Source organism: Dicentrarchus labrax, unplaced genomic scaffold, assembly GCF_905237075.1.
Source record: "Dicentrarchus labrax unplaced genomic scaffold, dlabrax2021, whole genome shotgun sequence".
Taxonomy (NCBI): domain Eukaryota; kingdom Metazoa; phylum Chordata; class Actinopteri; family Moronidae; genus Dicentrarchus; species Dicentrarchus labrax.
This window is the reverse complement of record NW_026136714.1, coordinates 655,415-682,198: the sequence shown is the minus strand read 5'-3', so window position 1 is coordinate 682,198 and position 26,784 is coordinate 655,415. Positions and strand designations below refer to the sequence as shown.

Sequence of the window (26,784 nt, the reverse complement as noted above, 5' to 3'; positions counted from 1 at the left end):
TTTAGTTTAGTTTTATTTTATTTTTATTTTAGTTTATATTATTTTATGTTAGTTTAGTTTAGATTAGTTTCATTTTATTTTATTTTTATTTAGTTTAGATTAGTTTCATTTTATTTTATTTTTATTTAGTTTATTTTTATTTTATTTTATTTTAGTTTAGTTTAGATTAGTTTTATTTTATTTTATTTTATATTATTTTATTTTAGTTTTATTTTATTTTATTTTAGTTTTATTTTATTTTATATTATGTTATGTTGGTTTAGTTTATTTATGTATTTATTTGTTTGTTTATTTATTTACTGCTCTCCACTCCAGTCCAGCAGGTGGCGGTGACGCAGCTACGACCTTTAAAACCCGAAGAAGAAGAAAAGCGCGCCGCCTCCTTGTGACGTATTATTAAGCGGACAGAGAGGAGGGCGGTTTGAAAACAAACCGAATTACCGGATAAACACCGGAACACCGCGTTCACCGGGAGGCCGCGACGGCGTCAGAGCGCGTCAGAGCGCGCGGAGACTCCCGGTTGAGGTTTATTCCCGCCGTTTTCACCCATTTTAACAAACTAACGTTAACTAGCTCCGTTAGCTCCGTTAGCTTAGCCCGCTAGCTCCGTTAGCTTAGCCCGAGCCACGTGAACGAGCCCGGGAGAAGATGGCGAGCGTGCACGAGAGCCTGTACTTCAACCCGATGATGACGAACGGGGTCGTGCACGCGAACGTGTTCGGAACCAGAGACTGGGTCAGCCCCTACAAGATCTCCCTCATGGCGCTGCTCTGCGAAATGACCGCGTCCAAAATCTCTCTGCCGGAGCGGAGGCGGCTCAACAAGCTCATCCTCCCGCTGCAGCAGGTCCTCACTATCGATTACTGATTACTGATTACTGATTATCGATTATCGATTATCGATTATTCATTATTATTAATATCATTATTATTATTATTATTATTATTATTATGGACCGAGCACTCAACAAGCTCATCCTCCCGCTGCAGCAGGTCCTCACTATCGATTACTGATTACTGATTATTGATTATTGATTATTCATTATTATTAATATCATTATTATTATTATTATTATTATGGACCGAGCACTCAACAAGCTCATCCTCCCGCTGCAGCAGGTCCTCACTATCGATTACTGATTATTGATTATTGATTATCGATTATTCATTATTATTAATATCATCATTATTATTATTATTATTATTATTATTATTATTATTATTATTATTAGGACCGAGCACTCAACAAGCTCATCCTCCCGCTGCAGCAGGTCCTCACTATCGATTACTGATTATTGATTATCGATTATTATTATTATTAATATTATTAATATCATTATAAATATTATTATTATTATTATTATTATTATTATGGACCGAGCACTCAACAAGCTCATCCTCCCGCTGCAGCAGGTCCTCACTATCGATTACTGATTACTGATTATTGATTATCGATTATTCATTATTATTAATATCATTATTATTATTATTATTATTATGGACCGAGCACTCAACAAGCTCATCCTCCCGCTGCAGCAGGTCCTCACTATCGATTATCGATTACTGATTATTGATTATCGATTATTCATTATTATTAATATTTATTATCATTATTATCATTATTATTATTATTATTATTAGGGACCGAGCACTCAACAAGCTCATCCTCCCGCTGCAGCAGGTCCTCACTATCGATTATCGATTACTGATTATTGATTATCGATTATTCATTATTATTAATATCATTATTATTATTATTATTATTATTATTATTATTATTATGGACCGAGCACTCAACAAGCTCATCCTCCCGCTGCAGCAGGTCCTCACTATCGATTATCGATTACTGATTATTGATTATCGATTATTCATTATTATTAATATCATTATTATTATTATTATTATTATTATTATTATTAGGACCGAGCACTCAACAAGCTCATCCTCCCGCTGCAGCAGGTCCTCACTATCGATTACCGATTACTGATTATCGATTATTATTATTATTATTAATATTATTAATATCATTATAAATATTATTATTATTATTATTATTATGGACCGAGCACTCAACAAGCTCATCCTCCCGCTGCAGCAGGTCCTCACTATCGATTATCGATTACTGATTATTGATTATCGATTATCGATTATTCATTATTATTAATATTATTATTATTATTATTATTATTATTATGGACCGAGCACTCAACAAGCTCATCCTCCCGCTGCAGCAGGTCCTCACTATCGATTACTGATTACTGATTATTGATTATCGATTATTATTAATATCATCATTATTATTATTAATATTATTAATATCATTATTATTATTATTATTAGGGACCGAGCACTCAACAAGCTCATCCTCCCGCTGCAGCAGGTCCCCACTATCGATTACTGATTACTGATTATTGATTATCGATTATTCATTATTATTAATATTATTATTATTATTATTATTATTATTATTATGGACCGAGCACTCAACAAGCTCATCCTCCCGCTGCAGCAGGTCCTCACTATCGATTACTGATTACTGATTATTGATTATCGATTATTATTAATATCATTATTATTATTATTATTAATATCATTATTATTATTATTATTATTATTATTATGGACCGAGCACTCAACAAGCTCATCCTCCCGCTGCAGCAGGTCCTCACTATCGATTACTGATTACTGATTATTGATTACTGATTATCGATTATTCATTATTATTAATATCATTATAAATATTATTATTATTATTATTAGGGACCGAGCACTCAACAAGCTCATCCTCCCGCTGCAGCAGGTCCTCACTATCGATTACTGATTATTGATTATCGATTATTATTATTATTATTATTATTATTATTAATATTATTAATATCATTATAAATATTATTATTATTATTATTATTATGGACCGAGCACTCAACAAGCTCATCCTCCCGCTGCAGCAGGTCCTTATTAATTATTATTATTTATTATTAATGTCATTATTAAAATTATATATAAAAAAACAACTCCGGTTTTTCTGAGTAATTCTTTTACAGAGTTTTTCGTCATTTTTTTCTGTTTTTTGTGGTAATTATTTTTTGTTTCTCATGGTAATTTTTTCTCTTTTTCGTCTTTTTTCTCGTTTTCGTCATTTTGTTTTTGTTTTTTGTGGTAATTTTTTCTGTTTTTCTGAATCTTTTTTCTGTTTTTCTGAGTATGAATGAATGCGCCTATTGTTTTAAATGCTCTCTAAACTCAGAAAAATAATTTGTCCGAAAAACAGAAGAAAAAAAAATATTCCGAACAAAATTACTCCAAAAAACCAACAATAAAAATAAATTACTCCGAAAAACACAAATAATTACTCAGAAAAACAAACAAAATTTTCAAGTGAATGCGATACGCTTCCGTAGTATAGCACTGTTAAAAACATGGTTTACACAGTGCTTTGACAGAAAACAGCAAGAATACAATTTACAATTACAAAGGACGATAAGATAAATTGCATGAAATAGTTGAAATAATTATTAGCTGTTGTTCTTTGTTTTCTCCTGTCAGGGTCCAGATCTGAGTCTGGGTCAGTTCCTGAAGACTGTGGAGGAGTGCTGCCCTCAGACTGCATATGCTGTCAAACTCAAGTAGGCTGCTTCAGTTTCACTTATTTACTCAGTATGGATGCACAATATGGAGTTTATTTAGCCAATAAGTTAACTGATAATTACACATTTTCTTATTTTAAAGTTCACAACCTCTGATATTATGAGCAAATATGGATTATTTAATGTTTTAGAGCTCGGTTCTAACTGAAATCTAACAGATATCACTATTGTTTACAACAAAAACAGCCTCACGCAGGCGACCCGGTTGGATTTAAGAGGTTTTATACATCCAGATCCTTTCTCTAAAACTTCTTTATCTTGAAAAGTCTTTCATAGAACATAAAGCCAATCAAACGTTTGGCATAAGAAATAAAAAAAACATCATTATTATTTCTATTATTGTTATTATGAACTTATAATTTAATTATCCAGATAATTAATGATAATATAAACTCAAATCTGTAGCATGCAGCCTTGTAACAGCGGTCTGTATCAGAATCAGGTACGTGTAACAAGGAATCTGACTCCAGTTTCATGTTGCATAGACTGTTATGTACAGATATAATACACACACATGTATATATAAAAGTATATGTATATATAAAAGGTGGTGCTGGAATTTTTCATGTGTTTTATATACATGAGGGAGTTGGATATGACAGTTTATACTCGGTATGTGTAGATTTGTGTATGAGTAATTATACTTACTTATTTTAAATTATAGGTTAATGAATATAAAAGTCTCTTAAGTTCGGGAACTTTCAGCACACAATCACAATGTAAACTTTTATACTCTCATAATAACTACAGCTGCAACAAGTTGTTTATTAGTTGTCATAATATTTAATTAATCTCCAACTATTTTAATAATCAATTCAATGTTTTGTTTATGAAAAAATGTCAAAATTCTTTGTTTTCAGCTTCTAAATTATGAATATTTTCTGGTTTATTTGATCCTTTATGAGAGTAAACTGAATATTTATGGGTTGTAGACAAAATGAGACATTTGAGGATGTAATCTGTGGCTTTAGTGATCAACATTTTCAACAACTAATCGATTAACTGAGAAAACAACTGGCAGATTAATCGATAATGAAACTATCAGGGATGCACCCTTTGACGGCGGTAAATAAGATGGCATTCACTGATATCAGTGGTCTGCGTCTCACATCATGAACGAGAAAAGAAATCAACTGAGCTGCAACGAGGCAGCTTATCTTTAATTTCTTTGTTTCCAGCCACAAAAGGTTGAATAAATAACAACGAAAACATCTGCAACAGCCAAATTATTCTTTTAAACATCAGTATTGTCACAGAAATTGGGTGCCTCCCTAGAAAAAAACAGTGAGCTGCAGCCTAATAACCAATGTCCCTGACTTCTACCGTCTATGAAGACAGCATGAAAAGAGCATGAAGACAATATGAAGACAGCATGAAGACAGCATGAAAAGAGCATGAAGACAATATGAAGACAGCATGAAGACAGAATAAAGACAGGATGAAGACAGGATGAAGACAGCATGAAAAGAGCATGAAGACAATATGAAGACAGCATGAAGACAATATGAAGACAGCATGAAGACAGAATAAAGACAGGATGAAGACAGTATGAAGACAGCATGAAAAGAGCATGAAGACAATATGAAGACAGCATGAAGACAGCATGAAGACAGCATGAAGACAGAATGAAGACAGGATGAAGACAGTATAAAGACAGGATGAAGACAGAATAAAGACAGAATAAAGACAGTATAAAGACAGTATAAAGACAGAATAAAGACAGGATGATGACAGAATAAAGACAGGATGAAGACAGCATAAAGGACAGAGTGATGTTAAAGTACTGACATGTTGTTTTTCCCCTCACAGGCTCCATGAAATGGCCAACGGAGAGCTGAAGGACATGGAATACTTCTTTTACGACCTCCCCAATCCGTACATTGCGTTTGATTCTGAGGCCTATAAAACCAGCGTTGTGGGTGAGTTCACGCCACCGACAGGAAGTCCTGAATCACCTCGTCTTTAATCTCATTAAAGCGTTAAAGCTGCGTCTCACTTGTGTGTTTCAGGTCTTTTTATGAGGCACATGTTTCTGGCCTACGACAAGCTGTCTTTCAGTCAGGTGTACAAGCTGTACAAGTCCCTGCAGCAGTACTACCACAGCCACTACGCCAAGCCCAGCGACGGGCAGGTGGGTTTGCCGGCGCTGGTCGCTGACGACTCCGACATGGACCTCACCAACCCGGAGGACGCCGTCGGGGACAGAATAGACAAAGAGGAGCTGGACACCCCGCTGCATGAGTCCGAGCTGAGGTCAGTGACTGAGGTTTATTGTTTTATCTACTGCTTTGTGAGAGTTACAGCGGCTGGAAACACACGTCCACACTGGCCTTCTAAATATATAATCTAGAGTCTTATGTACGTGGTAGAAAGTAACTTTTAACCAACAGCTTTTGGTGTTGTTTTGTCTCTGATGTAGAAACGACAACGCTCCCAGCAGAGGTCCCCTGTCACAAAAACAAGCAGAGTACTTTCTTGCAAGACAGGTGAGTGTCTCAGTGGTCAACCGATACGGGTTGTTCAATATTTAGATAGCAGAACGTTATTAAGACAAGAAAAGTCACGTATAATTTCATTATTATCTTAGCCGGTGACATGTTGTTTTAAATTGATTTGTTATTAATCTATCTACAGTAGATTATCCAGTGGGTATAGTCTGCCCTTAGAGACATTCAACTGCATTATTCTGTACATTATGATATATAACACCATCAACAGTTTAAGATTAGATTTGCTGCCACTTAGGAGGAAAGTGTTAACATTTAGGAAAGTGGCTGAGCAAACGTTTTCAGCAGGATACATGAGAGTTACAGCCTCAAAGTATCTTCCTAACACCGTTCAGCTGCAATCACACTGATGAGACAGATTTTGTTTATCAGCCAATTATCTCAAAATGTCAGATAATAGTTAACTGCTCGATTACTATCGTCTGAATCAAGGCTGACGTTAACTGAACTGTATTTTCTTGTTCAAACCAGAGCAGATTGTACTGGCAGGAAGTCAGACGCAAACGGCATAGAGAATCCGGTCAGTTTTCAAAATAAAATACCGCATGCATACATCAGCATTGTCAGAAGCAGGTTGGAGGAGATCTGAAGTGCAGAAACACACAGTTTAGTTTCCCTTATAAGGACAAAATACACAAATTGGGTTTTATTACCTTTTAGAATGAGACGTGTCGAGTTTTACGTGAGTTTCGTGTCCACCTACTCGCTTGGAAGGCTGAGCTGTATTCAGTTGAGATGCCACTAAATCCTACACACTGGTCCTTTAAGGTAGAGCTAATCTCTGAGTTGTCGGTTCAATCCTCAGCTCCTCCCGTCCACACGTCGAACTGTCCTTCGGTAAGACGCTGAACTCTGAGCAGCCCCGTCACATCAGTGTGTGAGTGGTTGAGTGAGAGGCCGATTGTGCGGCTCTTTGTCCGTTACGGTAGAGAAGCACTGTAATAAGAGCAGTTCATTTACAGTTTGAACACCTCTCTCTGCAGGCTTATCTCCTGAAGAACGACGAGAACAAAGCTCTAAAGCCCGCCGCGCTGCAGGAGGAGCTCAACAACATGCTGAAGTTTAACCCAGATTTTGCTGAAGCGGTGAGATCCATTCACTGAACTTTCCCTCCTTTATTACATTTCATCCTCTTGTTCATTGTTCAATTTTGTTGTCCTGAAATATCTTCCTCATCAGCTCTGTGATTGTTACTCTCTCCTCAGCATTACCTCAACTACCTCAACAGCATGAGAGTCCAGGACATCTTCCTCTCCGCCCACAGCCTCTTACATTATTTCGACCGCCTCATCTTGTCTGGAAACGAGGGAAAGAGCAACGGGGACGAAGGCTACGGCCGGAGCCTCCGCTACGCTGCCCTCAACCTGGCGAGCCTGCACTGCCGCTTCGGCCACTAGTGAGTACGAGAGCTGGAGGAGTATGAGTCAGGGTTCAGGGTCAGACAGGGTTCCCACACATCCTGGAAATTTTTAAAGTTGTTTTCTAGTCGTGGAAACATCTAGAAATCTACTAAAATGACCAAATATCCAGGAAATAATCTGTGTTGTCCTGAAGAATGTTGATTGTGTTTTAGCTGCTCACTCAGATCAACTTACATGGAAACAGGATTAAAAACATTCAGGAGGCAATAAGGCAAAATAAAGTCAAAGAAATACAGAAACACAGAAGTGAGGTAGAATTAAAAGAATAAAAGATCATCATTAAAAAATAACAACTATAAAGCTGATAAAAGACATAAATAGAACCAGAAGCGAATCGAAGTTGCAGCTTTTTTTGTCGAGTAAACAACACTTTCACTTTCTAGAAGGTACATTTTCTGTAAAATATAATAAATTCCACCTGAGTCGAACTGTCTCTTATAAGCTGTGGCAAATTAATGTTACAGTTAGAAGGGAACCTTCAGTAAACTGTAGTCAATCGCTGGAAACCTTTCAGCTAAAACCACAGCGGAGTGTCCAATTAACGCTGACGACCTACAAGGCCGACTGGAGAATTATAAGACTGTTTGTGTCCTGTATTGTCAAGAAAAACTGACAGACTATCTGTATGAAACAAAGCTTATACATCTGTTCTCTCTCTCAGTCAGCAGGCCGATCTGGCTCTGCAGGAGGCCATCCGCATTGCCCAGGAGTCCAATGATCACGTGTGCTTGCAGCACTGTCTGGTAAAAACCCTTTTTCCTCCTGTTCATCCTGTCGCTGTTGCAGATTGATGGCTCATTATGTGTGAATTTAACGAGCGTTGTCTTCGCTTTATTCCTCTCTGTCTTTGTGTCCGACATCAGAGTTGGCTCTACACGCTGGAACAGACGAGAGGATCTGACAGCACGGTGTTAACTGAGGACTCGGTGAAAATGGCTGCCCACTTCTGCCTGCCAGTGAGTGCACAGAGAGCTCTTAAACACACACGAATGCCTGGATTAAAGTGGACGTTCATTAATTGTTGGCTCACTTTTTCGCAGCAGTTTCAGTCCAGAAAATGGCTGTAATTTAACTTTTTTGGCCTCAAAATCTCACCATAAACCAACTGAAAACACTGACATTAAATCAGATGCTATGCTGTGCCAGAAGTTTAACAGAGCAGCACAACATTATATATGTTTGTCAACTGCTGAAATGCTTAAAATGCTATCAAACAGTAACACATTTTTATCAAAACACAGTCTGCAGCTGCAAAAAGGAGCCGTAGAAGTAGAGGTTTGTAGTAAATTCACAGTAATTAACAAACTAACTGTAGAAGAAACAGTATTACTGTGTACTGTAGTGTTGAATATATTGTATTATACCATGATTGGCTGCAGGGTGTCCATTAATTATTGATTACAGAATTATTCCCATAATATAGTTACTGTATTTACTGTTGATTTTTAAGTTTTCTTCCATATTTTACCGTATAAATACAAGTTTTCACCATCAACAGAAGCAGTTTTTGCTGGTTTGTTTACACTCTGTAATACTAAAAAACTATTTTATTCCATTTAAATTCCTTTTAAAATGCCGTATAAATAATTCAACATGTAAAACCAACAGATTAACGTATAAACGGACACACAGACAAAGTGTTTTTGTGAGTTTTTATGTAACTTCTTTAGTCTCCGTCGCCGTTTTGGATCCTGAATAACAACCATTTCTTTCAAACAATGTGTCAGTTTTTCCATTATGTAGATTTTCTCTCCTCTCTCGGTCCATTGTTTCTAAGTAGGAGGATCCACTTTACTCCACTTCATTGTGAAAGCTTTTTGTTTTTACCAGCTATTAACAACATTTTGACCAGATACATGTCTCATATTTGTACATTTTCTACTCAAACTACTCAGACAGACCATAAAGCTCCCAGAGAGATCATCACATCCTAATGTCTTTCTCCCAAAACATTCATATTTTGCGTCTTTTCTATAATATATCTGAGTGATCTGATAAAGATAGATGGATGTGAAACACTGATCACATTTTTCCAAGATAATTTGGTGGATGTTTGATGTATTTAAGTTTTTTTCTGGGGAAATTTGTATCTTGAATTCTGTTTCTCATTTTCCTTTAAGATATATAGTTGAATGCTCGTTTATCATCATCACATTTTAATGTTTTAATTATAACTTTTGTTCCTTTGTACAAACTGATTATAAACAGTTTTTCTTTGTCAGTATTCCTCCTTTTAAATGACACACAACCAACCCAGAATGCATCATTTTACATGGATAAACCTGCCGTTTGTGTGTATTTTATCTATGACATCACCCCCCCACGCTGATCAATAATCTCTCTGCCGCAGTACTTGGCGTCTCTGGGCATTCAGTCTCTGGTCCAGCAGGGGGCGACGCAGGGTAAGACGGCCCACAAGCTGATGGACGCGCTGAAGGACACAGACATCCTGCACTGGAAGCACAGTCTGTCGGAGCTGATCGAGATCAGCCTGGCTCAGACTACGTCCATATGGAGGATGTACGGCAAGAGGTCAGGCTCTCCAGCTCGCCACCGCCGGTCGACAGCGGACAGCACACACACACACACACACACACACACACACACCCCCCCACTCACATTAAATCAGTTTTTATGCATGAATGAACATTTCAGACATCTAATGTACAAGACAAAGTTGTCATTACGAGTGTAAATCTTTAAAAGCACAACTTGACTTGACTGTTTGTCCTTTCTGTGGCGTCCTGTGTGCGCCGTGAGCAGCACCATGGCTCTGCAGCAGGCCCAGCTGCTGCTCAACATGAGCAGTCTGGAGCCCGTCAACTTCGGGGTCCAGCAGAACAACACGGAGGCGTTCGCCGTGGCGCTCTGCCACCTGGCCGAGCTGCACGCTGAGCAGGTAACGTATCTGATTCGATCTCGTCTGTCTGCCGCTCTGCCCCGCTGCTGCGTATCCATTAGCCAGTTGGCCCGGCGTCACGGGAAGCTAATAAACATTGATCGGGTTCTTCTTTCCAGCTCAGATGGAGCCCAGCACTTAACTCTTTGTCTTGTGTGCTTCTGTCGCAGGGCCTGTACGGAGCGGTGTCAGAGATTCTCCAGCATTTGAAGGAGCAGTTTCCTCCTCACTCACAGCACGCCAAGGTGCGCTCGCTCAGCCTTCCTGTATTATTCAGTGCTGTCCTAGAAAAGGCACAGAACTGCTCAAACATACGCATGAAAACGTTGCAGTGCCACATTTTTAACCCCCAAAAAGTCCTTGTTGGTGTTCACTGAATGCAGATAAAACCAAACAGTTTGACCTAGTTTGTTTACAATCCATAGAGCGGTTGAGTTACTACCTGGTTTAATTCTGTTGAGCAACAAACAAAATGAGCAAGAAACAGATATTTTGTAATTACAGATAACAGCTAGGGGAATTATTGGCCTGCTTTAGCTGGGTAAAACAGGGAAGTTATCCTTTTATTGATCCCTGTAGGGAAATCCTGCCAGCTCTATCTTTATACAATACAATAAAAGCCTTGTTAACATGAATGGATTCTGTGCACAGAGAGAGCTTTTAATCTGAAACAGGTACAGGAAGTGTTCACTCTGTGACATATTCTACAGATACAGACACTGTAACTACTGTGGTAGTTTATGTCGACCAATATACTGAAGGAGAATCCTTGTATGTGAGAACCTACTGAGCATTAATCCTGATTCTGATTGTAGTTTTTTTTTTGGTAAAACTCGTCAAAAAGTCAGATTTCTGTCTTTAGTCGGTGTGGTTGTCGTGTTTTGGTTTTGTACATGAGAGGAAATGTTCATAATGTTCTGTTTTTGTGTATCTAAATATCCCATTCAGCTCTGGATGCTGTGCGATCTGAAAATCCAGTTTGAGAGGCACATGAACGAAGGGAAATACCACCTGGCGGAGCCGCTGGTCACCGCCATCTCTGCCCTAAACAAGACAGAAGGTCTCTACAGGTAACGGCAAGCCTCAAATCTTCACTGCTGATCTCGATCTGTGGCATTTGTGTCGGAGCTGTAACGGTGTGTTCGCTGACAGGAAAGCTCAAGTCCTGAAGGCCCTGAACCGGAGCACTGAGGCGTACAGCATCCTACAGCGACTGCAGGTGCACTGTGAGAAGACTAAATGCACAGAGGTCGTCATCAGGTACATGCTTAGAGAGAGAACACACCTCCACTTCGTCTACCTTTTGTCTTTTTATTCGTGGATTTGAATTCATTTACGTTACAAATCATAAACCACTCTCATACAGAGTCATGCTTTCCACCGCTGAGCTCCACTGGGAGTCCTCCGGGTTCTCCACCGCTCTCCCTCTCCTCCTGCAGGCCTTGGCTCTGGCTAGACAGCATCACCTACAGTCCCTGGCCTCAGAGACCATCCTTCATCTGGCCTTCACTCAGGTCAGAGCGGACTTCGCTCACTGTTACAGCCGCACCGTAAATGCAAATCACCACCGGTATGAGCTTATTGTTTCTCCTCCTTCCTGCAGCTGATGTTGGGGGTTCCCGAGCAGGCTCTCTGCGTTCTGCATGAAGCCTGCATCGAGCCCGTTCTGGCCCACGGAGCGGTCATGGACAAAGGCCGAGCCCTGCTGCTGACGGCCCGCTGTCAGATGGCGGTGGCTGGGTTCAGGCCAAACGGACAAGGGCAAGCAGGTAACACCCTCGCCTCCCTCCCGTCCCCTCATCTCCCCGCTGTGCTACTCATCCCTATCTCTGCTTTACACACACTGCTACTCGTTGTCTCTGCAGATTTGCGTTTGGCGGTTTTGGCTGTCGACACGCTAAAGGAGGCTGCGGCTTATTTCTTCAGGCTGAACTGTAAGGAGCGTCTGCGGGACGTCCACTACCTGCAGGCTCAGCTGCACCGCTCTCTGGGTCAAACCTCACAGTGCAACAAAAGCGCCATGCTCTTCCGGCTGCTGGACCAGGAGCTGCAGTCGCCGGCGCCACCGGTCTCCATGCGGCTCTGACCTGCAAACTGGAGTCATCTTCTGCTGGGAAAACAGACACAACACCTCCTCCTGAGGCACCACTAGATGGCGGTGGCGATCTGTCCTGCTCTGGAGTGTGTGTTTATATTTTGAAGCAGAGAGCAACAGTGGAAGACTGATAATGAGAGAGGACACAATGTCGGTAGTCATAAATGAGGGTGAGTTTCCAGTAGACCGAGAGTAGGTCAACTCTTCACGCAGGTACAGATTTGAATGATGGCTGATGTTAGATATAACATGTGGTTTAACAGCTCCCACGCACGGCAACCGTCCGGGCCTGTCGGGCAACGCAGCGGCAGCAGAAACGTCCAAAGTTTATCAGGAGCTGTCCATTGTTTGATGAATGAGGGTAATATCACAGTTAGCGACAAGATGAATGTGTTTCAGTGGCCCGGATGATTCATATTTCACCAGAAGAGTACTGATGGAGCTGGAATCCGAGGAGGAAATTGTGATCACATTTATAATGCAATAGACCCGTGATGACTTAACAGCAGATACTGCGTCTGTCGTCCACTTACAGAGAACAATTTCAGCCCGATAACGTTGCACCGAAGTGTCCCGTCGGGCCTGTAATCCATTACTCGCTGCACACAAGAAAATAAACATCTTGTTTCATCTCAATCAGTTCTCTGTTGATCTGAAGAAAGTATTTGGATTCATTGTGAGAGGAATATCTCTTTGGTTGCAACTCAAGTTCAGCTACAGTTTAAAGTTTATACTCTGATATTTTAAGGTGTGCCTGACTGGAAATTCCTCTCACTCATTTACCATCTGCAGCCGGCCCCCTCGAAGCATTCTGTTTAGTTAGAAGTGCCATGTTTGGCTTCTTGTCGTTTCCTGCATAAACAGATGGATTACAGTGACGCATCGTAAAGAGACAGACCTGTTCTTTATGTAAATATCACACCCTGCTCTCTCTCACGAGCCGGGGCCGTTGTGATGTGGCTTCAGGCACGAGGACGTCGTTTAAGACCTGTATTTACATGTTAGTCCCGACAGCCTGTTAAGAGTCTGTGAGCCACTTTCGTTCGCATGGTCGGTTCAGAAGGAACTAATGCTCTGTAGAAAACACTATAAAAGGAGTATGTGTGTGTTAACTGTGTGCAGGGTTGAGCGTGCGGAGGTCAGTTTGTGCTTTTACCTAAAGCAGCGTCCGCCAACCGCTCGCTGGTGGCTCCTTGTGGCTTTCAACAAAAGATTGTATGGACATATTTATATTTTATATATATATATATATATATATATATATATAAAATAATAAATAAAGCCACCAGGAGCCACTGGAGCGGAGCTAAAGACCCCCGACCTGAGGAGTGTTAATGTTGGCAGGTACAATTTGCTGCAGTGGGATTATTGTTAAAGCTTCCTGTTTGAATCTGCTGGTTTTTAAAGTGCTTCTTAATGCAGCAGCAGAGCAATTTACATGAACTGAGAAAATTCTGCCATCAAATGGAGATAAAATCTTTTTAAAACCTGATCAGAGTATAAAAGCAGCTATAAAGACTTTCAGAGATTGGTCTGTTTGTTATTTACTCTCCTAAAGAGACACACACACAGATAAGCTGCCGTGTTGCAGCTCAGTCTTTTTTCTTTTCTCATCCAAGATGAACAGCTGCTCACCGTCCGCGCTGCCACATGCGCACATTGTTATTGGCGTGCAGTTTGTGCCAGAAGGTGATTATTTCTCCAATATCCAAGTTAGAAAATCACCAAAACAATAATTAGCTGACGCAAAAAAAATTGTGATGTGACAGCAAATAAACATCCACTGATGACAAAAAACTTTTGTTTTCCACACTGCACCTTTTAAAGATGAGCTCTTACACTGATTGGATTAATAAAGTTACATATAAAGTCTCTTTTAAATGTGTTTTTGGGAAGAAATTTGTATTTATTGTAACATAAAACAAAACAAAACCAACATCCTTTATATTCTTTATAAGTTTTTGGTCCTAAAAGTCTTAAATTTAACCTGCAGAAAACCTCTGACTGATTTTTATTTTTTTTTAAAGCTCAGTAAAGTAATAAATGACAAAAACTAACAAAATGACACTTTTGAGATTGAAGGTTTTCAGCCAGAAGCGAATAAACAGTCTCCTTGTTGCTGCACATTTGTGCCGATATTTACTGAATGCTGATTGAAACTCACTGGACAGTGAAAGTAGAGCGGGTCGGGTCTCTTCAGGCGTCCTGCAGGAGGGTTTGTTTACCTCGTTTGACCGCAGCTGAACCTTTCAAACTTTGCTGTGTGTGTGTTTTAGTGCTGAAACGACGAGTCGACTGATATCTACACACACGTTTTATAACTGATGAATCTTTTATGTGAAGCAAACATTCACAGTGCGAGCTGCTTTTTAGCCGACCCTGCCGGCGTCGGTCTGTCTGTCCGCCGCCGTGGTCCAAACCGAAATGTCTCGACAGCCACTGGATGGATGAACATGACATTTTCTACAGACATTAATGTTCCTCAGAGGAGGAATCGTAATGACTTCAGTCCTCCAGGGTCACCAGAAATGTCTGAAACTGTCAGATGAATTGTTCTGAATTTAATGACCTCGGAGATCGTCTGACTTTGACTCCATCAGGTCAAAACACCTTAGCATCATCGACATATTAAAGAACGTTTCCACTTCCTCCCACTGTACAGAAATGAAGCTAAAATACTCCGATCTGATGGGTATCGAAGTCCCGCCAATACGTCCAGCCGACTCAATGCTAGCAGGGCTCAGCTTTCAATCACGACCTGAAAACTCCTTTAAATTAACTAATTAAAACCAAACTGATGATAAAAATTAACAAAGCGTGAAAAGAACAACCTGAAATAACGTCTACTAACGTGGAGGCTTTGAGCTGTACTGCAGTCGGCCACTAGGGGGCGATATAGAGGTATATGTTGATGGTTAGCATGTTAACACACTAAACTAAGATATAGTAAACATTATACCTGCCAAACATCAGGGTGTTAGCCTGCTGATGTTAGCATTTAGCTGTTTCCTTGGGTTTCTGGACAACACATCACTTTGGGGTCGGGAACATATTTTTATGGTTAATTCTAAAGACTAAACAATTGATCGAGAATGAAAATAATTGTAGGTGAAGCTTTGGGTTGCACTGCCAGGAAGTCAGACACAGAAACAGCAAAGAGAATCCAGTCAATTTTCAAAATAAAATACCGCGTGCAGACTCCGGGTGAAATTTCAGAGGAGATTTTAAGCGGAGAAGTACACCTTGTTAACTTTTTAAGGACAAAATACACAAATAAACAACGTATGGCAACAAATATTTAACATTTTAAGGACTATTTAACTTAAATACTCTTAAATAAAGTCATTACTTTAAGAAAACCGCCTTCTGAGTGTCTCTGCGGAGGTCACATAGTGCACAAACCCCACAGTAAAGCTCTATATCGCTATCTCGGCCTCCATATCGGTAATCTGTGAATTCCTCTGATTTTTCGCTCCCATTAGTTCCAGAAACAGAAATTACCCAGAGGGCCCTTATGGTAAAATATAACATCTTTGTTCAAAATGTTTAATAACAAGCATGGCAACAAACATGGCATAAGAACAATGCAATGTTTAGAAAAATATATCTGCAAATGTATTTTTTTCAGAATACACTATACATTCACTTTAACCTCTACTCGATATTAAACATTTACAATTCAAATGTAATAGTCTCAATGTAGAGTCACGGTAGAAAACAACACGCTCAGTTTTTCCCGCTAAATGAGCTTCGTTTCAGGACATTTCGGTACAACAGGCAAACAACCTGAGGCGTCCTCGTTATTGATCGGTACCTGCTTGCATGTCTGCTTTTTAATTGATGGTTTGACATGAAAACAACCCTCCCTAACCCCCACCAACCCACTGACCCCTCTTTCAGACAATAGTTTGTTCCTTAGACAATAAAATAAATGAAAATACTACACGGACAACCTACAACCACTCAGATTCTTACCTTAAAAACATGGTGATGAAACCTAAGAACATTATTATTCTGACATTCCTCTAATTATTTGGTTGTTTTTTTTTAATATGTTGGATACTCTCTCATACATGATTTATGATATAAAGCTGATGTGTTTCGGCCGTCCTGACCAGCGTCCAGTAGTGAGGATACAGGAGTCAAACTAGGTGCAACCTCTTATTTTACTTCAAAACTCAAAAATAATGCCAAAACAGGGAGAGTCTGAGTAAAAGAGGTTTTTTTCGTAATGGAGTCATTTTCCCGTCGGCTGCGTCTCCTCAGCTTTTTAAACTCCGCCTTTTGTGGCTCTGTCCGTCTGTCTTTGAGGAGGCTGTCTGCACCGAGAGCAGCAGAGAAAAAGGGGGCCCCCCCACACCCCTGGGGAGTCGCGGGGTCAGTATCCCGCCGGATAGCCTCCTTTCCTGGGGTCCGACTCTGCGCACAGACGCTCTCCCTGCCGCACCACCGCCTGGACCACCGAGTCCGGAGTCCGCAGCAGCTGCGTTACGTGGTTCTTCAGGACCAGACCGTCCAGGACGCTCTGCCGTGGTTGTCATCGTTTACACAAACAGAAACATTGTGCAGGAGGTGAAGGAACATTTATCTGGTTAACATTAAGAAAAACACTGAAAATCAACTTGCATGAACCAGAAATTTGGAAAAGATCAGTAAACTATTTATTTATTTATTCTTTATAATTAGTTTTGCTACGACTGAAACGTAAAGTGCTGCAGTGACGGCGTGTTTCTGTAGTTTAACTTTAGTCTCATTTAACCGCTTGTTAGCAACCACCTTCAGTCACAGGTCGGGTATTTACTGACGTATTTTATGTCGTAGAACAAAACGTGAAACTCTCAAGTTTGTTTCAGACGTCTAACCAAGAATCTGTCGACTCTGAGGTGAGATGCTGACTAATTTCCGTTGGATTTTGGAGAATTATTGCAGAGAAATAAACTCTCTGGTGAACAAAGGTTTCATTCTGCAAGATAATCGTCACAAATTAACCACTTTTGTGATTTTTGAAGTGTAAATGCCATCGCCAGAATTAAAAAACTAATATTTTAAAATATACAGGAGACATATAATTTATTTCTAGGAAAGGAAACTAAATGAAATTGTTATTTTTAAAGTTTAGATTATTATTTATAATATAAACAGGATATTGACAGAGCCTGATAGCATCAGAAAACAACCAAAGAGCTAATAGACAATGAGAAAATACAGAGAATTGTATAAAAATATCAGAAAAACTGATCTCTGATTAATATTTACAGGAAATAATCTGCTCAAAATTCATTAAAATCTCTGGTTTTACACAAACTTCCTGCAGTTATCGAGTTCACTGTTTGGATTCATTGTTCAGTTTATCAGCCGTTCTCTGCTGTTATTGTTATAATGAATAAATACAGTCAGTTTACTCGCTGATAGAAAAGGTTAAAGTTTGGGACCCAGTTCTTCAGATGCTTAAACAATAACTGAATTTCTTATTGTCCAAAGTTTCAGGTCTTTGCAAGTTGATCTTCATCCTGACTTTAAACTGAAATGAGATCAATCGACGTCTCTTTAATGATCAGAGGCTGTTTAGCTCCGGTGTTTGTTTTCCCGTGTGTGACCCACCTTTTCAAAGCCCTGCTCCACGACTGTCATATTGGGGTTGAGCTGGTTGTGAACTCGCGGCTCCGTCACAGCTTTCTTTAGGTCGTAGTTGAAGAACAGGGAGTTCAGGATGACCTGTTGCAGCCAGAGAAAGAAAGAAGGGGAAAAGACCATCACAGGTTTTTAAACAACTCCACTGAGTGTCTGAGATGAATGTGACTGAATCAGACGTACTAAGGCTGTTGCCGTGGTGATTTTTGTGCCTCCGGACGCTCCAACGACCATTTTCACTCTGTTTTCTTTGTCGAAGATGATGGTCGGACACATGGAGGAGAGCGGCCTCTTGCCTGCGAACACATAAACAGAACGTGGCCACGACTGCTTAATGGATAAACGTTTACATTCCCCGCGTTCATTCGACACCTATGTAAAACGTCTGTAAACAGCGAGGCTCTTTAAACCGGAGCAGGGTGAGGTTGTTTAAGAGACACTGACAGGATGTAGAAAAACACTAAAGTCACAACTTAAACTCGGGTTACAAGCAGTGATTTGAGTGAAGATGTTGTCTCCCTTCATTAACCTGCAGTCGCCTCACTAATAGGAGGACACCGTCATATCCCGACAGAATTATTACGTGTTTGAAGAGCGTTTATATTTTACCAGCGCAGCTTTTCTAACATTTACAGATCTTCTTTTGCAGCCTGGAAACTTAGAAACCAATTACATACGTTGTAAATCATCTCACTTGATGCTTCTATATAGTAACAGTGCTTATTAAAACTTCTCTCAAGCGCTTCGTTGTGTATCAGAGACTTTGTGTCTTCTGTTTCGTAGGTTTAAAGATGTTATTTTTCTGTCAGTAACAACTGAGAAATGTCTCGTCTACTTCATGTGTGGAAGTTAGATGGCTCTGAAACATCAGATTATTATCAAATAATTCATTTATTTTAAGTAAAAGAAATTCAGTTTCAAAATGTTTTTGAGTTAAATGAACTTGGTTTTACACTGAAATCTGATTTATTGTTATTTTAACTCAAGAAAATAGTTGAAACTGAACATTGAAAACAACACAAACTTAATTTAAGTACAACTACCACAATAATCTTTGTAGTTTCCTGCACCAAACGTTGAGCTACACGTCACCAAACTCACTTTCCTCTTTCTATCCTACAAACAGTGAGATTTTATTCTCACTGGAACAAGTTGTCATAAATTTTTGATGAATTATACAAAGATTTAATGATAATCACAACTAATTTTCTTGAAGAAAAGACGTAGCTAGTAGACAGAAGGTCTCGCGATACGCCACAAAACTATAAGTGATTTTATTCTTGCCGAAACAAGTTTCCTTGAATTTTTAATGAATTGCACAAAAACTAAACGCAACAATTTTTGCTTTTTTTATGCAATTTCATTACAAAAAAACACCTAAAAACATTGCAAGTGTGTAGAAAAGCTGCTGTAAATTCAGGCATCGTACATTTCTCCAGGAAGTTGAGACAATTAATGCAAATCCAACCAATCACAGTGAATTCTTGCAGTTTTTGTCCAATTACCGCAACTTTTTTGCGAATTTGAACAATAATCGCAAGGGTCACCGATCAAAGTGCCCCGAGCAGAACTGTCTAACCATACGTCACCAAACTACTAGAGATTTTATTCTCGTTTGAACAAGTTTCCTTCCTATCCTATCGCAAAAAAAGCCCCAAGAACATCGCAACTTTTTAGAAAACCTGCCGTGAAATCTCAAACGGACGGATAAACGTAAAAGAAGCCGTCTTCTCATCACTAAGATGCTCCCCCTGTTAACAATGAACGAGTCGCCTTCTGGTTACAGGTGTGATAATTCAGTCCAGTCACACCTGGTTGGATGAAATTGTTCGGCGAAGGCGGGATTCCAAACCCGTTGGTGATGTACGGCGAGCTGAAGTCATCCATTTCATCGTTGAAAATGATTCCGGTCGATGGAGACATGACTTTGGAACCAAAGCTGAGGAAAGAAAACATATTTTTAATGAGTAAAAAATCATCAAAACCGAGCGTTAGGTTCAAGAAATGCATGCTTTTATTCTGAAGGATCACTCCTTACTAGAGGTTAATGGTGCTGGTGGCAGCCACGGCGCTTCCGTCCTCGGCTATGACCGACAGGTGAGCCGTCCCGTGGTTGTCTGGGACGAAGTAGTCCGGCTCGTAGTAGCTGTCTGGATGGGTGGTGTCGTCTGTAATTTTACTCCTGATGCCGTCAGCGAAGTAGTCTGAGGTCATGTTGTGGATGAGCTGAAGAGAGCAAAACAAGACACTCAGTCTCCTGACAGCCTGTCATAAAAACCATCAGCGGTAAACAAAAGCAGAGCACTTGCTGGCCTCTGGGAGAATATATGAATATTTTAGAGGTATTTCACTCCCAAACTTCAGGAAACTATCATACAGTGAAGCTAAAAACTGCCAAAATAAAAGTCTGATGATAATGACAACTTACATCGGTGATATTGAGATAGCGTGGGTCCCCCAGTCGGCTCCTCTTGGCGTAGGCAAAACGAAACGCCTCCACGATGCGATGGTACGTCAGAGTCTTCTTCTCTGCCGTAGAGACGCTCGTGTCTGAGAAGTTGTAACCTGTAAAATATCCACAGGAAATAAATGTAAGTGAAGAATCACATTTTACCGGCTCAATCTTCTCCGTCGTTGAGCTGAAAGTCGGTTTCAGTCGGTGGCAGAGACGACGTGTTTGTGTACTTCAACCTTAAAGTTAGAGAAAATAGGCACTGTGGCAAACAAAGGTTTATAAAACTTACATATTTCTTCAAGATAATCTTTATAAATTAACACTTTTATGATTTTTGAAGCATAAATCACCAAAAAAAGGTCATCTGAGCCAGAAGCTGTCATACATTGACTGTTTATCCAGTCTGAAGCCACATTGTTACCATCCACTGTTTAGATCTTGGTGCTTTTTAACTCTAGATTTGAACCGGATGAAGGATTTTAGTCATCGGACGTCTGGATCTTAAGTTATCAGAGAAACAAGCTGAGCTACAGTATTGGAGTATTTACATCAACCACAGACCTTATTTCAGCCTCTAACCTGAAACCAATTGACTCTATTAAACCCTCCATTCAAACAACACAAACTATGAACATTAGAGCCTCCAGATTCATATATGAACACATTAAATCTTATCCTTCATTTGAAATTAACGATGCCACTTTATTTAAAGCATGACTTAGAGTCCTCTCTGCCCGAACAGATGGGCCGTTGATGGTGGATTCAATTTGGCTGCGTCTCAGCTCTGTTTTCTGCCTCCAAATCAGGCGGAGAAACATTGCAGGGACGACCTGGGGAAACCTGACATCCTTTCTTCTGCACGGCTGCACAAGCTCTTGGCCCGGGCCCGCTCACCATCCACTATGTTGAGTATGAGTGCCAGCACCGGGCCGCTGGAGGGGGCGTCTGGGACGTGCATGGTGTATTCCCCGACGTTGAGCCTCAGAGGGTTCTCGTTCAGCACCGGCTGGTAATCCAACAAATCATCCAGGGTGATGATGCCGCCTGGAATGAGCACAGAAGTGTCAGAGTGAATCTAAAATGCTCAAATTGATTCATTTCTCCTTTTTTTTTTTTTTTATTTCAGCAATGTGGAGTTTCTCAGTCGTTAATTATTCATTATGTAACTCTAAAGAAAGAAGAACACAGCACACGACCTGCCGCCTGGATGTCCTCGACGATGCTCTGCGCCATGGAGCCGTTATAAAACACGTCGGGCCCCTCCTCGGCTATTCTTTGGTACGTTTCGGCCAGCTTTGGAAATCTGACAATATCGTTTTCCTTCAGGATGTTTCTCTGAGAATCACAAAACACCTCACTAGAAGACGACAGGACAAAGAAGAGGAAGAAAAACTGTTAAATTGTAGAAGTTTAAGTTGAAATTAAAGCCGCTACTGTACGAGGAGAATCTGTAAAATGTCTGGAAATCGAACTGACGTGCACATTGTTGTCTTTATATTTACACTTCTGGAGACTAAAAACATATGAAACCATAATAATTCAACACAAAGAGGCTTCAGAAATATAAACACATCACATTTCTATTATAATGAATGCATTCTTGTAGCGCTGCGTTTCCAGAGGCGGGGCGTCACGGTTAGCAGCTGCTCATTTGCATAAAGTCGAGGTCTAGGCTGCTTTATGCAAAATCGGGGACGTTATATGTCAGGGACATAAACCCAGTGTAAAGTCTGTGGACCCAACAGGGGGGAGTGGGTGAGGCCAGAGAGAGAAACAAAAATTTGCATCTGCACCATGAAAGAAAACCAGCAGGTATCCACTTAACATTAAAACTGTTTTCACTCCCAAGTTGTGAAACTACGACTGCAAGCTTTATTTTGAAAGTCAAACCAGATCAGACTTAAAGTCAAAGTGAAATTAAAAATGTAATTTTAACTCTCAAAGGTCACATCCTCAGTTATATTGTTCCCAACAAACAATAAAAACAACTCAGTACTTTATTCTCTGTCGTCAAACTGTCCTCCGTCAATATATTCCTATATTCAGGTGATTATACACTAATGAAAACATACCTATAAATATTATATTCAATAATAGATCCTCACACTGGACCTTTAACTCTTCATCCTCACCACATGTTGGCGTCTCTCTGAATGGAGTCTTTGCTCTTGAAGATGGCGTGAGCCAAAGCTTTCCCGATAGGAAAACCGTCGCGAGCCAAGGCGATGCTGGGCTCGAACAGGTCCTTCCACGGCAGCCTGCCATGCCTCTTGTGCGCCATCTCGTAACCGCGGATCTCCCCGGGAATGGCTATGGACAACCCACCTGTCGCGTAGAGACAGCAGCGTCACTATTCTTTGAATTTCACAGCGTCAGCACACCAAACCCCCCCCAAAAAAAATAGATCCTTGTTGTTCAGGAAATCCAAGAGCCGGTAGATTTGAGAGTATTTATCCTCTTTAAATCCCCCCCAGCTCTGATACAACATTAGAGAGTCGTGTTTCCAGAACACAATAAACCTGTTTCTGGGAAATACTCCAGTATCTCGTACCTGTGCGGGAAAGCTTGGTGTTGTTGCCAAACATGTCTTCAGTGGCGTTCATCGGCGCCGTCTCCCTCGCGTCGATGGTTTCTACCCTCCCTGTTGAGCAGGAAATGCGGTTTATGATTGTTTTTTTGCTGATGTTGGTTTACATTAGTCGAGAGGTCGTTGAAGTAACGGCGGTCACTCACCCGTGGAAGCGTTGTAGATGACAAAGAAGAGCCCTCCTCCGATGCCCATGCTGTGAGCGTTCAGAAGGCCGACACACAGCAAGGCGGCGATGGAAGCATCCACGGCTGAACCGTTTTTCTTCAGGATGTCCCTGAAAACAGAAAATGGAACAATGATTGTGATATCACCGCGTTGGATTGGAAAACAAAGTCTAGAGTTCAAACTACGGTGCTGCTTCTGGTAACGGAGGAAAAACTCTGAATAAATTAATTTACATACATCAACGATTAGTTAGGAGTTAAAATGTGAGAAGATGGTGAAAAGGAGGTCGAACAAATGGCTGCAAAACAGAACGATTGGGGACAGACGTGTGGACCAAGACCTAACTCTGGTTCTTGAACCGGTTCAACAGGATTCAACAACTATTAATAATCATCTAATTAGGAATAAATCATAAACAGGTTAAATAAAAATGGACGTATTCTCCATTAGGACACCATATTGTGATATGATTCAAGATTATTTTTTAAATTTTTTTTTTTTTTTTTTTTTTGTTTTTGTTTTTTAAAATTTTTTTTTTTTTTTTTTGTTGGGGGGGGGGGTTTGGGGGGGGGGGGGGGGGTTTTTGGAAGTTGTGGGGGGTGAGTGTGGGTGTTGTGGGGGCCACCAAAAAAAAACCGCCCCCTGTAAAGGAAGAAGTTAAAGTTAAAATCATGCTTTAATATAAAAATTGGAAATTAACTAAAACCAAACATATTTATTTCTGCTGACTAACTGCTGGAGCCAGCCTCTAGTGGCCGTTAGAGGAACTGCAGGCTATAATATTTCTGTGTTGGCTTCATTTGCAGCCAAAGAGAAAGTTTCCACTTGGAATAAACCTCCTATGCGAACTGTCAGTGGCTGATTAGGGTCGACCTACGCGACCGTATTTTAACACTGTTGCTGTGGTCAAGACCAAAAAAACTTTAACATTAAACCACGTTAGCTTGTTCCCGACTCTCCTCTCTCCGTCTTCTTACCTCCCCACTTCTGAACACTTTCCAGCGTCAGCAGCCACTGCGGCCTTCGAGTAGAAGTGGTCCAAGGGGGGAGGCGTGTTTCTCTTCCCCAAGCCCATGAACACCCCCAGGAACAGGCTCACCGCAGCCACCAGAAGGACCACCAGACCAGCAATCAGGGACTTCCCAACCATTTTCCTGCCGGGGGAAAAAAACCACCTCAATCAGAGAAAATGTGAGTTGTAGAGCGGCAGCTGTGCGTCTCTGACCTCCATCCCGAACAATTAATATCAACACACGAGTCTGTCTGGGTGGATTTGCGTAGGTTAAACACACGTCTGGGCTCCTCTCACGGAGGGACAAAAGGTTTCACTCACAGGGATCCGTTTAATCAATGAGCAATAGTTTGAGTCTCAGCACAGAGCGGCGACGACAGGAATACAGCATCAGGATGAGATAGGAAATAAAACTTTACATGAATAATAATGAGAGAAAGGAGCAGAAAGTTAACTCACCTTGTTGTTAGATAGACAGACAGAAGACAGAAAGAAGAGAGTTGGTTGTTCGACTCGCTCTGTGTTTAGTGTGACCGGCTTCAGTCTCTGCTGAGGGAACATTATGTGTCATGTTTTGGTTTTTAAGGTGTGACTGAGCCCCTGATGAGCAGTGCTTTCTGGATAATAACGATGTGCTTCATTTGTTCAAAAATACAGGCAGAGAAACAGACAGAGAGGAACCTGAGGGTCATTGAGGTCATTACAGATCCTCTCCACTGTATAAAGATATATGTACTAATAATCTGCTGGAACAATAATGTGTCTGTATATTAATAAAGATGATTTCCACATTAATAATAAAGTCCTTCATGGATTTTGTGGCCTTTTTTGGGGGATTGTTTCGGCCCAAAATGCCCGATGTCACTGCAGCTTTTATTAAAAATTCAGATGCGTGTTTCAATGTTTTTTTAGGCATTTGGTATTTCAACTTGTTCCAGTGAGAATAAAATCAAACTGTGCACAGCTGGAAACCAGGAAGTGAGTTTGCAGGAAACTACAATGAGCAGAAAAGTTGCAGTGATTGGAGAAAAGTGAAAGGTAGCTCAGATATTCCTGCAGGGACATTAAAGGCCATATTGTTTGTATGCTTCATCTGTTTAAAATCCTATAGTGTTCTATTATTCTATTTGTTGATGATTCATCACATAATGAGGAAAAAGTGAAGAAAAAGGAAATATTGGGTCCGAGTAGCTGTCTGTTCACTCCTGTCTCTCTTTCCCTCCGTTGTTTCTCTCCACTGGAGGTTCCTCCGGTCGCTGTCTCACCTCCCTGCATCTCACTGTGGCTACAAGAGGCTGACCTGTCTCTCCTCTCTGTCTGTGTGCTCTGTTTCTTTTGATGGGTCGAAACCTGATCCGTAAACTTAAATGACGGAGGAAAGAGTCGAGGTGTAAACATGGATGTTACAATGTTTGCCTTTAGATTTTTAATAAAATACACCAACAACAACAAAACTATTTTTGCTATTTCCACTTTCTCGCACAATTTCATTGCTAAAAAAGTTCCAAAAAAACATCGTAACAATTAACACAAATTCAACTAATCCCTGTGAATACCTCGACATGTTGTCCAATCATAATAATAAATCCCCGGAGACGTTGAGTCACACGCCTTTTATTTTATTTTATTGCCTTCAGTTTAAAGGAATTATACCAACATCTCTTTTCACTTTCTCCTGTAATTTCATTGCAAAAAAAAAAAAAAGCCTGAAAACATCCCAAGCATGCATCACAAGTGTTTAAAAAAGCTTCTGTGAAATTGAAATCAACCCTGGAGGAGCTGATTTAAATCCTTAAAAAGTCATTTACTCCTTCAGCCTCATTAAAAACTCCAGAATCTATGAATATGCAAATGTTGTTCATTTCCAGATGTCTCCTGCTTCACTGTAAAGTCCACCCTCAGTGTCTGTGCACCGCTGGATCTCCCTGCAGGAGTCACATCCTCTATTTGTGATGTCACAAATCATGCTCGTAGGCCCCGCCCCCTTTAAAATCAGCCATAAACTTTCCACTTTCAGCCGCTGAATGTGGAAACATCCTTCAAACATCAGACTGCAGGACTCTAAAGCTTCCCTCTGCAGCTGCTGTTGGTTCTCCGCAGTGAAGCAATAAGTAACTTCCACCGGCTGCACAATCATTCACAATGAAGATCTCGATTTGTTGTGATTCAATCCATCATTTTTTAAAAAGCGGACGTCACTTCCCCAGATGATGGATGCCTCCCTCTCCTCGCTCTGGAGTGAAACTCCTCGGTCCTCCATACGTAACCTTGGATTTCACTCTGATATCAGTCTGGCAGCCACAGTGCAGGTGATCTGTTTACAGATGCCGGCTGCAGCTCGGTCGGGGGGGGGGCTCGCTCTG

At 40.5% G+C, this 26,784-nt stretch overlaps 2 protein-coding genes across 21 annotated transcripts; one reads left to right on the top strand and one right to left on the bottom strand.

Moving 5' to 3' along the window:
* The first annotated feature begins 371 nt into the window (after window positions 1-371).
* anapc5 (anaphase promoting complex subunit 5) lies at window positions 372-25,875 on the top strand. Of its 20 annotated transcripts, XR_007887505.1 has the most exons (20): window positions 372-846; window positions 3,546-3,625; window positions 5,456-5,565; window positions 5,656-5,899; window positions 6,066-6,132; window positions 7,137-7,238; window positions 7,359-7,549; window positions 8,236-8,317; window positions 8,438-8,530; window positions 9,925-10,106; window positions 10,338-10,473; window positions 10,644-10,718; window positions 11,422-11,543; window positions 11,626-11,733; window positions 11,840-11,987; window positions 12,077-12,242; window positions 12,339-12,738; window positions 21,461-21,663; window positions 21,781-21,932; window positions 24,412-25,875. XR_007887505.1 is itself a non-coding variant. In XM_051423113.1 (17 exons), exons 1-17 carry the CDS (start codon window positions 649-651, stop codon window positions 12,557-12,559), a joined length of 2,325 nt encoding a protein of 774 aa, XP_051279073.1. In that variant the 5' UTR covers window positions 372-648; the 3' UTR covers window positions 12,560-14,092. The 20 variants fall into 20 exon arrangements, 16 of the variants coding, with proteins under 16 accessions (XP_051279073.1, XP_051279079.1, XP_051279077.1 ...); XR_007887503.1 differs by lacking the exon at window positions 24,412-25,875 and having other exon boundaries at window positions 21,781-22,654; XR_007887506.1 differs by lacking the exons at window positions 21,461-21,663; window positions 21,781-21,932.
* On the bottom strand, window positions 16,463-24,559 carry ggt1a (gamma-glutamyltransferase 1a). Its single transcript, XM_051423159.1, has 12 exons — window positions 24,387-24,559; window positions 23,388-23,518; window positions 23,206-23,295; window positions 22,787-22,979; window positions 21,851-22,011; window positions 21,549-21,698; window positions 20,628-20,764; window positions 20,238-20,425; window positions 20,011-20,138; window positions 18,383-18,495; window positions 18,170-18,283; window positions 16,463-17,093 (listed from the first exon to the last, which is right to left on the bottom strand). The coding sequence occupies exons 1-12, from the start codon at window positions 24,557-24,559 to the stop codon at window positions 16,947-16,949; spliced, it is 1,725 nt and encodes a 574-aa protein (XP_051279119.1). The 3' UTR covers window positions 16,463-16,946.
* Window positions 25,876-26,784: the final 909 nt, after the last annotated feature.

Bases quoted from the DNA above. Each gene is read 5' to 3' on its own strand.
- ggt1a (XM_051423159.1), bottom strand. From the start codon at position 24,559: ATGGTTGGGAAGTCCCTGATTGCTGGTCTGGTGGTCCTTCTGGTGGCT. The intron at 23,296-23,387 runs GTGAGTGACCGC...CCTGCTCAACAG, and splicing joins CATCTACAACGCTTCCACGG to GGAGGGTAGAAACCATCGAC. The intron at 21,699-21,850 runs GTCGTGTGCTGT...TGCTCATTCCAG, and splicing joins CGAGGACATCCAGGCGGCAG to GCGGCATCATCACCCTGGAT.
- anapc5 (XM_051423113.1), top strand. From the start codon at position 649: ATGGCGAGCGTGCACGAGAGCCTGTACTTCAACCCGATGATGACGAAC. The intron at 8,531-9,924 runs GTGAGTGCACAG...TCTCTGCCGCAG, and splicing joins CTGCCCACTTCTGCCTGCCA to TACTTGGCGTCTCTGGGCAT. The intron at 12,243-12,338 runs GTAACACCCTCG...TTGTCTCTGCAG, and splicing joins AAACGGACAAGGGCAAGCAG to ATTTGCGTTTGGCGGTTTTG.